Source organism: Toxorhynchites rutilus, chromosome 2, assembly GCF_029784135.1.
Source record: "Toxorhynchites rutilus septentrionalis strain SRP chromosome 2, ASM2978413v1, whole genome shotgun sequence".
In the NCBI taxonomy this organism is placed as follows: domain Eukaryota; kingdom Metazoa; phylum Arthropoda; class Insecta; order Diptera; family Culicidae; genus Toxorhynchites; species Toxorhynchites rutilus.
The window spans coordinates 86118253-86132165 of NC_073745.1; the positions used below are offsets into that span (position 1 = coordinate 86118253).

General features: G+C 41.0%; 1 protein-coding gene across 5 annotated transcripts in view; it reads right to left on the reverse strand.

Moving 5' to 3' along the window:
• LOC129770586 (SLIT-ROBO Rho GTPase-activating protein 1-like) overlaps positions 1-13913 on the reverse strand; it is a 288922-nt gene that overhangs the window by 21702 nt on the left and 253307 nt on the right. For all 5 annotated transcript variants that reach the window (XM_055773510.1, XM_055773511.1, XM_055773513.1 and 2 more), the window contains exons 3-12: positions 7529-7712; positions 7310-7475; positions 6891-7241; positions 4127-4615; positions 3798-4065; positions 3524-3736; positions 3351-3456; positions 3061-3285; positions 2821-2992; positions 2679-2758 (exon numbers count right to left, since the gene is read on the reverse strand). In XM_055773510.1, coding sequence (XP_055629485.1) covers positions 2679-2758; positions 2821-2992; positions 3061-3285; positions 3351-3456; positions 3524-3736; positions 3798-4065; positions 4127-4615; positions 6891-7241; positions 7310-7475; positions 7529-7712 — 2254 coding nt within the window. The remainder of the gene's footprint in view (positions 1-2678; positions 2759-2820; positions 2993-3060; positions 3286-3350; positions 3457-3523; positions 3737-3797; positions 4066-4126; positions 4616-6890; positions 7242-7309; positions 7476-7528; positions 7713-13913) is intronic.

The following is a 13913-nucleotide window of genomic DNA, read 5'->3' on the forward strand; positions in this document are numbered from 1 at the left end:
GTGTGCAGTGTGTGTGTGCGCGCTATTGTACACGCTATTTACTAATACTAACGCGAGGAACTTTATAGCATACTTCATAAATGTTCGTGGGTTTGAGTACACGATGGGTAAACAATAAACCGTCCATTGTTGGGGTAACTTCTTTTTGCATCAGAAATCATGTTTTCGTTCCTCTTTATATGGACGAAGAAATAAGATTGCGTAAGCGGATATACATTTCGTTCTTAGGGGTGTAGAAATATGGATTGAAGTCAGATGAATGGAGTGGCAGATTTGTATTTATTAGTCGAGTCAGTTAAAATAACCACTGACTGGACTAGTTCACCAGTCATCCTCGCTAGTCAACGCTAGTCAATTCATTTTCTAGTCAAATCACTTTTTGTTGTGGGCGACTGCCAAAGCAATTCTAGTCGAAGCGAAGCTGCTGAGAGTAGAGTCGGTCTTCATTTTTCATCTTCGAAGATTTCGGGCCCTGCTCAGAACAATACATGAACGCACTCAGTATGCATCGCGACATTCTCCGCACAGTGCGTCTCCAGGCGATTATATTACCGAGCGAACGTTCGTGGGTTCGATCGCAAAACTCTTCATTGATTGATCTTTACAATTTCCATTTACTTTAAATATCCTATAACTTCTACCAAAACTCGCCATTGTAACAATTTTCGCTCAAGATTATTAATTCCTTTGCAAATAACATGTTTCTTCGTTACATGAAATACATGTTTGATACAGAACAGTGAAGTATAAAAAAGTGAACCATTTTGTTCAACCGACAAACTGGTATAAACGGTCGAAACAGATTCAGTTATGATGTGATGCAAAAATACAGAGGTACTCTCTACCAGACGGAATGGAAATCGACGCGTTAATACTATAATTTGAAATCGCGAATGGCTTGGTTATACTCAATGAATATAATACAGCGGAGCTTAGATTGCAATATTTTCTCTACACACACTGTCCGAAGAACGAATGCTGCATTTGAATTTCGAGTGACCGATTTACGCTCATCTGATTAGCAGTGATATTTAAATATTGGACCTCGGCTACGAACGATAGAACACGATAAGAAAATATGCTATCGTTAATTTTAATCATAACCGTAATGCATAACGTAGCGTGGCGTAATTCATAACATAACGTACTTAGAGAATTTCCCATTCTATTGGAATGCAAACCAACAAAATCCGTTCAGAGCTAAAACAATTATTAACGTTAAAACTATTTCATGAAAAACGTGACCTGTTTTCTGTTTTGGTACCACTACTGAAAGATGTGTGCAGTCTCATGTCAAGAAATAGGTAATGTTTTCATATTCATATCTTCATATCCATATTTTTATTTTTATTCACTAACGTCAACAAGAATAGTACCTAATGATCGGATTAAATGTTTTTAATAGATATTTAATCCACTAATACCCCTTAGTTGTCTAATTAAGGGGTATTAGATGTGTAAAAATGTGTAATGTATCAATCTCCATTATTCTCATCCCATGTTTCTTAGATGATTTCTTTAGTTTTCATGATTGTTACACATACTCGTAGTAAATGGTAACGGGCCAAGTGGGCCAGCATAAAGAGCCCGGTAGGCCGCCGGTTGAGTAAAGCTGCCCTAGACTAGCTGACTTGTTTTGTTCAGCTCATATTTTAGCTCCTATTTTATACCCAAATTATTCGTCTTCGGAAACAGCGTGGGTCGTGGGCCTCATGCAGGATAAAATTTGTTATTATACCACATTTGAAACACTGCAATATAAATCCAGTAACCTTCGCCTAACACGTGCTTAAGGTTGGATTCTATTTTAATCCGGAATCAATTTTCATTCTTTAGCAGCGGTCGTAGTAGGCGTATCTGAAATCTTTTGACAGCAAACTGTTTAGAAAACTTGTGTCTTAAACAATCGATAAAAATTTCACGTTCATCTGTTTCGTTTTGAAAAAATTGTGCAGGATGAAAGCCGAGAGAAGAAACTGGAAACCCAAATGTAACTTCCAGCGCGGATATGCTGAAATGTTCCGTGAACGTACAACTGTTGTTCGGATGGATCAGAGGACGCAGTGGAACTTACGGTCGAGGACAACTCCTTCCTCAAGTTTAGCGCTTATCAACACACGTCCGATTTGAGCTGTCTTTATTGTATCATATTTTGTGTATCAAACATGTATTCGAGAATCGTGTCTAAAATATTATAATGACGAGTTTCGGTAGAAGTACTAGGAAATTTATAGTCAAAAGAAATTATAAAGGGTCAATTAGAAGATAAATCAGTGAACAGTTCCGCAATTGGACCCATAAACATGCGCTTAGTAAGAAAACGTGAAAGCTTGAAGGTATTGATAACAAAAAAAAACAATTTTGGTTGTAACGAAGTTTGCCGGGTCAGCTAGTTTTTTGATGAGCATATTTTTCTGTATCTTTAACTAATTTCGAGTTTCTGGTTTTGTGTTTCCAGATTCTAAATGTTTCAAGACTTACGCAATAAAGATCGAATCTACCAAACGAAGTACTAGAATTGAGATTTTTAAAACATAAGTGAGCTATAGATGATGTATCATATATTTCTGGTCACTAACAGAGCGTCAATCTGTGTGAGATTGTTGTTTAGGGCTTTCAAATCAATGAACGAAACCATACGAAAATGTTTATGAATGTTTACAGATTATTGAACTTACTTAATCTTTAGCGAAATATATTTGTCGGGAACCAGGCCAGTCCTTCCATTCACGGCTCCACGCCACCAATCGTTGGAAACCTAAAACAGAATCCCGAATTAATACAAAGTAATAGATTTACACAGCACACCCGAAATCGCACCTGATTATAGAGTATCACATTATCACCCTTCCGTAGCGAGAGTTCACGTTCCGAACGTGCGTTGAAGTCGAACTGTACAATGGCTTCAAATGTGTCAGATTCGTCCTCCGAGGGATACACCTCAGAGTCTGGATCCTCCGAGACTTGCTCCGTTGGTGAGTCCCCTACATCACTGTTCGAGAGAAAACGATAAACGAATTAATCCATGGAGCCCAATCTTGGTCAACCATTCTGACTCACATATCTTCGAAGGGTTCGGACGAAATAAACTTCTCGTATTGCATTCCCACCAGATCCTTCGGGAACAGCTCGGCATGGTACACGATGATATTCTTGATCAGTTCGTTCACCTGATTCTGGTACTGCACCTGGTCCTTGTCCTCCGGGGCCGGCATCAGGGTGGGTCCGAAGCATATGGCCAAATTGTAGGCGTCCATCATGTTTTCATCCGAGTACTCCGACAGGCTGTGAAGTGACAAAGTACAAGAATTCCCTTCTGATAACCGGAGCACAAAAAAAGCTATACTCACTGGTTCAAAAACGCGAACAGATATCTAATTACGATCACCACTGATTTCGGTAGGCTCCCAAAGAACTTGCGAATGCCCGATACGATCTCGTGCTTTGATTCGAGTTCTGTAGGGTAATGAGAAAACGAACAGTTATTGGAAGATCAATCGAGTCTAATCAAGTCCGAACTTACGTGCCAGCGTTACAAAGTGATCGAAGTAGATCAGCGGAAAGAGCGGTTCGCGCAGTTCACGTAAATACAGTTTTAGCACCCCAGCCACGGAGTTGATGTCGGATGCGTCGGTCGTGTCGGCGAGCGGATCGTCACCCCGCTCGAAACCCTCCTTAAAGTTACTTATTTCTACTTGAGATCCGGACACCCGGAAGATACCCTGGTGATGAAGTCCTGTCAGGAAAACAGTCATCAATTATGAACGATCTTCGGAAAATCTACATTCGAACCCTACCATATAAATTGATAACCCGAATGCAGCTTCTCAGTATCAGTGGAATTTCCTCTCCGGTTGCTTCGAGGTACTCCTCGAGTGACCCACCGAACAGCTTCGGTCGGCCGGATTTGTTCATTCGGCCGATACGCTTTCGCTTCGGCGCGTTCGACTTGGTTAGCGTATCGGTTTTGAGGGCTGAGTCCGCCGTCAGGGCGTTCCGCAGGAACTCGGCCTTCGAGTCGAGCCTAGCTATTCGGGACGTCGCGAGGATGTACTCGCGGATTTTCTAGAATGTAAAACAATTACTTTGTGAGTGAAACAAACGGCTTTTAGGAGGGTGAACCAACCGTGATGTAGAATTCCTCAATCTCATTCTTGTCTGACCTAAGCTTGAGTGCAGTATTCTCCGGCTTTGGGATACCAACGGCACCATCGCCGAAGGACCCCGTACAGTCGTAGTCCTTTGTGTTCAAGATCTCCAGCAAATTAATTTCAGCCGTTTCCAGCGTCTTCCATATTTCCTCCGACTCCATACGGAGGTTGTTTACCCGTTGTTCGAGCTGCACGAGCCGTGATTCCATCTCCTGGTGGAGAGCCTTCTGCAGCTCTGGTTCGATGTCGTCCTCTTGTCCCTGGAACTCGAGCCGTTTGGGGATCATAAACGCGGCGCTGTGCTGTTCGAGGAACTTTTGCTTATCGGCCCGGCTGTCCATCGAGTTGATGATGTGCGACAGGGTTTCTGTGTTGTTTAGAACGGCCCGACAGCGACCCTGGTCGGCCGAAACGTGCATCAATAGGGCCCGAGAGACGACCGAATGGAAGCCAAGGTCCATACACTATACGGTGGAAATATGGGGTAGAATCATTTATAGGTAAAATAAATAGAGGGAGGTGGCCCTGACCCGACCCCCAAATCGCAACGGCATTCGTTCTACGGACAATGAAGATAGGTAAAATATTGCAATCTAAGCTCCACCGTATTCTATTCATTGAGTATAATCAAGTCATCTAGCTAGAGACCAGACGACAGTGAGGCTTTCGAAATTACCTTTCTCATGTCCGAGTGTTTAGTTTTCCAAATTGGTCTTTTTCAAGACTAGATGCGAATGAACTGATGAATTTTAAAGCTTCTCCAGTCCAGGCAGCAGTTTTTCTTCATGCTGATATAACACACAGCGTTTTTGCTCGATTTTAATTACTATATAATATAGATATCGGACAGTATGATGTAATTTTGTGCGGTGGGGACACCGCGTCGATTTGCATGTCGTATTTTTGCATCACATCATATTTGAATCTTTAGTGGGTGTAAGTTTAAAATTTCTAAAACGAGAGCATTACATTTGGGGTACAAAGTTTGTAGGTTGAACAAAGTTGGAATGTCAATCTGGTTACTTATTGACCAAAGAACTTGTTTCAATAGTTCAAAGCTACTGCGAAAGCAAACTATTGAAATCACAAAAATTAATAAACATGAATGAATATGAGTGTATGCTTGTCTATCTTAGTCAAGATTTGTCGATGTATGTCGTTGGCTGTCTGTGAATGTTCTTTAAATATTGTGCTCACACAATTTTTTCGTCACCGTTTGCGTCTTCAAAATATGAAAGAAGCAAGCATAATGTAGAGTGCAACCAAAGCAGAAGAAAAATATTAAATTGGACGTAAATCGTCGGTGCATACTGAGTGTAGCACGAGAAGAATATCGCAATGCATACTGAGTGCGTTACGTGTATTGTTCTCGAGATAAAAATAATGAATCATGAATCAACCATCTTCAGCTGAATCTTCAAAACAAGGCAAACTCATCGGTCCTTTTCAAGGCAACTAAAACTTTTCAAAGTTATTTTAGAAATTTCTATGGATTCTAAAAAACTATTTTATATTTATTTTTAGCTGAAGGAAGCTTTTGTGAATTCCAGAGTGTATTTGAATTTATTGGTGTAATGATGTTGTTTTGAATTAACAGTTCATTCGTCTCTAGTCTTGAAAATGACCAATTTAAAAAAACTAAACAAAACAACTCGGCCTTGAGAAATATCATCTGGAAAGCCTTGCTGCCGTTCGGTCGCTAGCTGGATGACTGATAAATCCTGAATGACTTGTTTGTGATTTTTTTTTTCAATCGATTATTCAATTTTCGTGATTTCAATCATTGTTTCAGGGTTAAAAGTGGCGTAAGGTATGTTTCAACGTTGAGAGTAGTGTTCTTCGGCAGAAAACTGAAGGTGAAAATTTGCTTCGATGGTAATTGCTTTCGCTTACGCCGCCACCACATAAAAAAAAATCGGTTTGGATTTTCTGTTGCCATTCTGCGTCTTCTGAGATGTTTAGTTTTGCGTTGGAGACGTAATTTTGCTGTGAGACACTGAAAAACTACTGAGGTTCAGTATTTCAGTTTCAGTGCTCTAGACAGCGAGCAATCAACAGTACATGTAAAAGCCTAGAATTAATTTGAAAATCTACTCAAATTACTTCAAAACGTTCACGCTCCACACTCAGATAAAGCATTCATTTAAATGCTATTGTCATTGCTATCAAATATTTGTATGAAAGAGTTTTATTGTTAAATTTCGAAATGGCGAAAGTAACAGAACAAATAGAAATGGGAATGGGAATGGGAATGGCTTAACGCTCAACGCTCAATGTTCAACGCTCAACGCTCAATGTTAAACGTACAACACTCAGCACTTAACGATAAACGCTAAACGACCAACGCACAAAGCTCAACGCCTAACGCTCAACGCACAACGCAAGAACAAAGGATCGGTTTAAGACCACCCTGACTATTTTTTTTCAATTTACGGCATGCCGTGTACTACAGGTAACAAGTCAATTCAATTTATATAGCTTGTTTTGATGAGCAGACCATAAGCAATCGAAATTGCCTAGCTTTTCGGTTTGTCGACATCTACACGAACATTTAACTCATTTTCCGTACAGGTCAAAAATCTATCTTTTTTCTTTTATGAAGCATAGACAACACAAAATGGCGCCAAAACGCTAGAATTGTCAGCGTTGTGATACTTTTCATTTGAAACTATTTAAAAAGGGGTGATAGGTTCAGGGCCACCGGTCGGATTAGGGCAATCTTCCCCGACTCGTACTTACATCAATGAGATCGCTCAGATCCTCCACGAAGTATTTGTGGATTGTGGTGTTGGACGCCTCCAAGCACAGCTGGTATTCGTTTTTGGCCTTGAGGGCCTTCAGTCTTGCGTCGGTGTATTTGTTCTTGCGTTTGAGTACCTCCTTCTCGATGAGGCGGTACTTTTTGCTGCGCTCCAACTTTTCCTTGGGAACGCTCTGCTGCAGCTTCATGCGCTGGTTCTCCGCGGCCCGCAGCTTTTTCTCGGCCTCCTTGGCCTCCGTTTGGTAGGTGTGGTAGGTCTTCATATTGGTGTGCAACTCCTGCAGGATGCGCAGAATTTCGACGTGTGTTTCGAAGCCGATCTCGCGGCACTGGAAAGGGGAAAACAGAAACGCATTGAAATTGGGATATTCCGGCAAAGTAGTTCAAAGATCCGCACTTTTCTGTATATTCGCTGTACATCATCCCAGACAGACTGCAACCGGGCCACAAGGTGCACCGAATAGATCTCTGATAGGGCCGCGTGATCACGCGATAGGGACTTGGTCTGATTAACCAGCTGCTGCCAGCAGGAGTACGAAGAAAACATGGGCCACTGCTCACGTCTGGAACGGGATAAATGAATCAAAATGAACAAAAATTCAAGGAGCAATCTCACTTCTGTCGCTGTTCCTTGTGTCGAAGCTGCAAGCTCTTCGCCAGCTTGTCTAAACTTTTGCTGTAGTCCAACTCCACTTCGCCGCGCCGTCGGAAGAAGTCTTGCAATTCTTGGATCAGCGAGATCTGCGATTCCATGCGAACATCGAGAAACTTGAGTTGTTCATTCAGCTGCTGTCGGATGTCTGTTGGAAAAAAGAAGAAAAAACAAACGCACATTTTAATGAGGTGACTCAAATAATTCGACGATTACAACATTGTTCGATTTACACACGAATCAATCGTGATGCTCAACAAGAAGAAAATAAATTCATGAAAGATCGTATTCGCTCCTCTTTTCCCATTGAAGGAATCGTTTCGTCGTCCATCACTTTGATCTCGTTGTCACATAATTATGATCATCTTTCATTGATCTGCAGCCATCGGAACGGTAAGATTGTGTTGCGCCCTGTGGTAACCCGAGAATAATGATGATCAACAACAACAGAAAAACAACAACGCTGCGGGGATGGTGTATCAATTTACATAAACTTGATTTATATTATTCACTTCTACCGCAACCGTCGTCGTCGTTGTCTTCCTCTTCGTAACACGAGACGGATGCATTCAGTGGACATTCTCTCAACGACCGGAATCAACGTAGATATTGGAATGAAGATAAAGTGTGGTACTAGCGACCAGCAACAGTTGGTTCTTCTTACCGTTTGCGCGCTGTCATTTCCACTTCCGGTTCTGTTCATGAATTTTAACAAGGTTAAGATATTGTTTATCGCTTTAGGTGGACGCGAGTCATGATCTCTTTTCATCGTTGAATGGTTACGTGTCGGTTATCAATGGTTTTTTGAACTCCGATGCATTACAAATGCAAAAATTTCAGCGTTTTTTTTTAAATGTGTCCCATGTACATGATTACGGTGCTGCAATAGTTTTGTTGTCGTAGGACTACATTTTTTATCTGACACAGAATTACGTCTTTCTGTAAGGGTGCAAAATCAGAAAGCAGGTAACATTTCTATAAAATAATGTTCATCTTAAGAACTTTTTTTGCTGCGATCAGATTTGATGACTTGCATACCAATCGAATTGCAAAATCTCTGAGATTTATTTGATAACATTGGAAGCATTCCCATTTCCCATACATTTCTTCTGCTCATTTTTGTGCTTTCCTACACGTAAATCCAGGCACATAAATCGATAGCTCGAAATTCAAATGCAGAGAACACGATGATGGCAGAAGCACGGTGATGATTGGATGAAGCATATCACGTTTAGAGGGTATTGTTTACACTTTATCTTTATCTCTGTCAGTTTTTCGAATACTAGAAAAAATGGCGTCGTCCGAAAAGCAACGGGCTACTGTTCTTCACCGCTAAGCACGAATTTGATGTTCCGGAGGAAGTAAGAAAGCAAAAACTTTTAAAGTTTACCAAGAAATGCATGATTTGGCAAACGATCTGCTCATATCCGTTTGTGACTACCGGGACTGTAAACAGGCAGATCTACCACAAGAAGTGTCTACAGGAGCCCCTGCTTTCTCTGCTCAGCCCTACGATCTTCTGACCGGGACTAGATTCGTGCCACTATTCAAAGGAGGTTCTGGAGTGGTACAAAGCCAACAGGGTCACTTTTGTACCCAAGGACAAGAACCCTCCCAACACCCACTAACAACTATCCCTTCCTTAATAATCGCTAGGGAACCACGCTATAGAGGTGACCCTTCTGGCCTTCGGGCGGCGAATATCATACTAACATTCCTTCCTAATTCCTTCCCTTCCCCTGGTGACTGTAAGGACGTGGCCGGTGTCGTTATTGGCTATTTAAAGCTCGAATCACCGAAACTTGTACAATGAGAATGGTGAATGGTCTACCCAAGCTCAAGCTCAAGGACATGAGGCCCCTCAACGCGATTGTGTCACATTTATCCGAAACCCACTAACCCGAAAGACATTCACCCGAATTCCACTCATCCGAATGTAAGAAATACCCGAATGCGACAGCTACCCGCCATACAAATGAAACACAAATTTCTGCTTTACTCGAGAATTAATCAAGCAAATGAAACCAAATTAGGCATAAGGAGGTTTTAGGGTGCAATAAATGTTTCTATGGTGGTTAAGGTGCAATTAGGGTGCAATAATTGTTTCTATGGTGGTTTGACACTTCACCCCCCTCTCTAAGAGGGGGCTGTCATTCAAATGAAATACAAATTTCTGCATTACTCGAGAATTAAAGGGTGTGTTACCGATGTCCCGATGTGACAACTCCGGATTCTCGAAATGAGTGCACAGGATTAATTCACGACGCTCTTTTTCGTTCGACGACATTTTTCCAAATTTACGAAAAATTGACAGTGAAGCATGGCCAACGTGATCTATACACTCTTATCTGATTATAAGCGAAAGCTGAAGATATAATTCCTAAAAATTAAATTTCTACAGCGTTTTTTCCGTGATGCAATTTGATGTGACACACCCTTTAATCAATCAAATGAAACCAAATTAGGCATATGGAGGTTTTGGGGAGCAATGAATGTTTTTATGGTGGTTAGACACTCCTCCCCCCTCTTTAAGGGGGGTTGCCATACAAATGAAACACTAATTTCTGCATTACTCGAGAATTAATCAAGCAAATGAAATCAAATTAGGCATATGAAGGTTTTGGGGTGCAATAAATATTCCTATGGTAGTTAGATACTCCTCCCCCTTCTTTAAGGGGGGGCTACCATACAAATGGAACACAAATTTCTGCATTGCTCGAGAATTAATCAAGCAAATGAAACCAAATTAGGCATATGGAGGTTTTGGGGTGCAATAAATGTTTCTATGGTGGTTAGACACTCCTCCCCCCTCTCTAAGAGGGGGCTGTCATACAAATGAAACACATTTTTCTGCATTGCTCGAGAATTAATCAAGCAAATGAATCCAAATTAGGCATATGGAGGTTTTGGGGTGCAATAAATGTTTCTATGGTGGTTAGACACTTCACCCCCCTCTCTAAGAGGGGGCTGTCATACAAATGAAACACAAATTTCTGCATTGCTCGAGAATTAATCAAGCAAATGAAACCAAATTAGCCATATGGAGGTTTTGGGGTACAATAAATGTTTCTATGGTGGTTAGACACTCCTCCTCCCTCTCTAAGAGGGGCCTGTCATACAAATGAAACACACATTTCTGCATTGCTCGAGAATTAATCAAGCAAATGAAACCAAATTAGGCATATGGAGATTTTAGGGTGCAATAAATGTTTCTATGGTGGTTAGACACTTCACCCCCCTCTCTAAGAGGGGGCTGTCATACAAATGAAACATAAATTTCTGCATTGCTCGAGAATTAATCAAGCAAATGAAACCAAATTAGGCATATGGAGATTTTAGGGTGCAATAAATATTTCTATGGTGGTTAGATACTCCTTCCCCCTCTTTCAGGCGGGGTTGCCATACAAATGAAACACAAATTTCTGCATTGCTCGAGAATTAATCAAGAAAAAGTAGCCAAAATTGGCATGTGAAGGTTTTAGGGGGCACGAAACGTTTCTGTGATGAATACATTCCTCCCCACTCTCTAAGGGGGGTTGCCATACTGATGAAATACAAACTTCTGCATAACTCGAGAACTAATCAAGCACAATTTGGGATGTGAGGGTTTTTTGGTATAAGAAATGTTTCTATGATAGTATGACACCTCTCCCTCCTCTGAAATGGAGAGGGGGTCTCATAAAAATGTTACACATATTTCAAACAAAAATATTCCAATCAAACATGACAATTGAAAAAATGTCTGAAGGAAAAAGGGAAAATTCGGAAAATTAAATTCTCTTATGTTCTGCAATTACATATTGACAAGCGTTGTTAGTCCATTTGATGTTTGCTCTAACGAAATATCTTTATCTTCTTCTATCTATACCAATAAAAATGGATTGCCGAATATGTTGATAAGAGCAAAACTCGAGGAAGGAATTGTCCGTTTTAGGGCTGTCTTTATTCTATCATATTTTCTGTATCAAACATTTATTCCATGTAACGGAGAAACATGTTATTTGCAAGTGGTTGAAAAATCTTGAACGAGAATTGTGTCTGAAAATAATCTGATGTTATAATGATGAGTTTTGGTAGAAGTACTAGGAGTTTTTGAGTAAAAGGTAAATTCAACGGGGTCGATTAGAAGATCAATCAATGAACAGTTCTGCGATTTGACCCATGAACTTGCGCTTAGTAAAAAACGTGAATGTTTGAAGGTATTGATAAAAAAAACAAATTTTGGGCGGGACGAAGTTTGCCGGGTCAGCTAGTGTAATATAAATAATAAATAATAAGTAATATTTTTTTCTCTACAAACCAATAGGGCTGATAGTTTGATGATTGATTTATTTGCTATATTCCCGAGGCAAATACGTTTTACACGAACGATGAAGATACCAAAACCGCCTACGTTTTACAACCACTGGTAGTAATAACATCAACATCACATTTGCATACTTCTTCATATTTTCTAATGGCTTACAACAAACAAAACCTCCCCTTCTGAAATAATTCGCAAGAGCGAATTCAATACTCTTGTGGGTACTGCAAACAACAGCTGTTAAAGTTGAAGTTGCTGATGTTTTCGAGTTATTATACAAAGAACGCGTATATTTACTCGCAGCAAATGGGGAGGAGGAGGAGGCGATTTTCGCTCCATTCATGCAAAGAGGATTTATATATGCCTGCAGTGCACTCATTCAAAGAAACCGCACGGCCTGACTTAGGTATGAAGACGCTTCAAGGACTTACGCTTCGGATTATCAAAACCATGCGAGGAAATCGGCAGCCAAGCGAACCACTTTTTGAACTCAGATGAACTGAAGGGTTCGGATGTTAAAGGTGTGCCATCGTTGCTGCTCACTTGATGAGCGAATTCTTAGGGGGACCGACCAACTGCGAAACAGTGAATTCGGGCATTATTTCGCCTCTGCACATGAACCATGATTATAATGTAATGGCCATTAGAGGAGATTGAAAAATTTCACCCCCGAATAATTTCACCACCATCGAGCGCAAATAGACAGTCATTAGAATTGGGGTGTTGAGGGGAAGAAGTTTATGGCTTTTTAATTCCAATAATGCTTGTGTGTGTCGCACACAGAACGAGAAATGTCGTGAGATAATTGAAGTAATTAGTTCTACACACGCGTCACGCATTTCATGCCCGATCCAGGGACACTGGCTGACAAAGGAACAATACAAAGCCCGGCCAGAGGCCGGCACTGGATCACTGGTCACCACCGTCACACGCAATCACATTTCCCAGCAGGTAGTTTTGTTTGTCGTCGGTACACTCAATAGCGCGAAGCGAAACCGCAGCTTTCGAAACAATCCATCATTATGTACGACCAAGTGGAATGGTGTCCAACCAACCGAGAGCATAAACATCGCGCGGCGCACACGGAGGTGACACCGTCATATGACCACCACCATTCTCGTTTCGGGTGTCTCTGTCACGGCGTCAACCACCACAGAAGTTATGCGGGCATCACATTGATCCCCCACACCCCGGTTGACTTGTTTTGAAGTTCATCTGTGCAATGTATCATTTCATGTTATGATGGGCGTTACGCGAGCCAAGTTGTAGGCCAAGTCGATTACTGTCATAATGAGTGAGTTCTGCCAACGGTTTATAACAAACTCGGTTGGGTATCAACTGGGTTAAAAATATGGAAATTGTTTGTTTGTGTTTTTTTTCTTTATTGACGCTATCAACAAAACGCTTCGATAGGTACCGGCGGCCGTAAGGTCGGTCACATATTTATCACGCTATGTCGATTATGGGGTTCTGCTATCAACATTAGACAACCGTGTCCTGCGCGTGTTGCGTAAAATGGGTCTGTTGTTACGATGGAAGCTCTTGAGAAGAATCAATTTACGGCGGAAAGGAGGCTGATGGTGAGCGGTATTTATTATTAGGCGATTTTCACGAGTTGGGTTGATTTTCGAAAGCAGATGTTCACGGAACTGTGAAGGTGTTAGAAGTGGTGTCACTTGAAAACGTTCCGGTAGGTTAACCCTTGATGCTTACCAGATGGACTAGAGGGTCATTTAAAAGATCAAAATATTGAAAGGGTTGGACACGAAATTCTCCAACCCCGATGGACTGCTATGCATATTTTGAACAAGTGAATTTAAAAAAAAAGTAAAAACATCATTGAGTATGACTTTATTATTTTTCAAAATATTATCGGTTATGGTTTGTAGTATTGAAACGTCTCCATGTTTGCTTCTTCTGCCGAGGAAAGTCGTTGTGTACGCATTTCTTTTTTATTAGGGAGAAAAGGAACATTCGATGCTAAATCAAGACTGCCGAACATGCTATTCCAAATGCTCACTTTTTTTTTAATTTGCCGCCTCAATA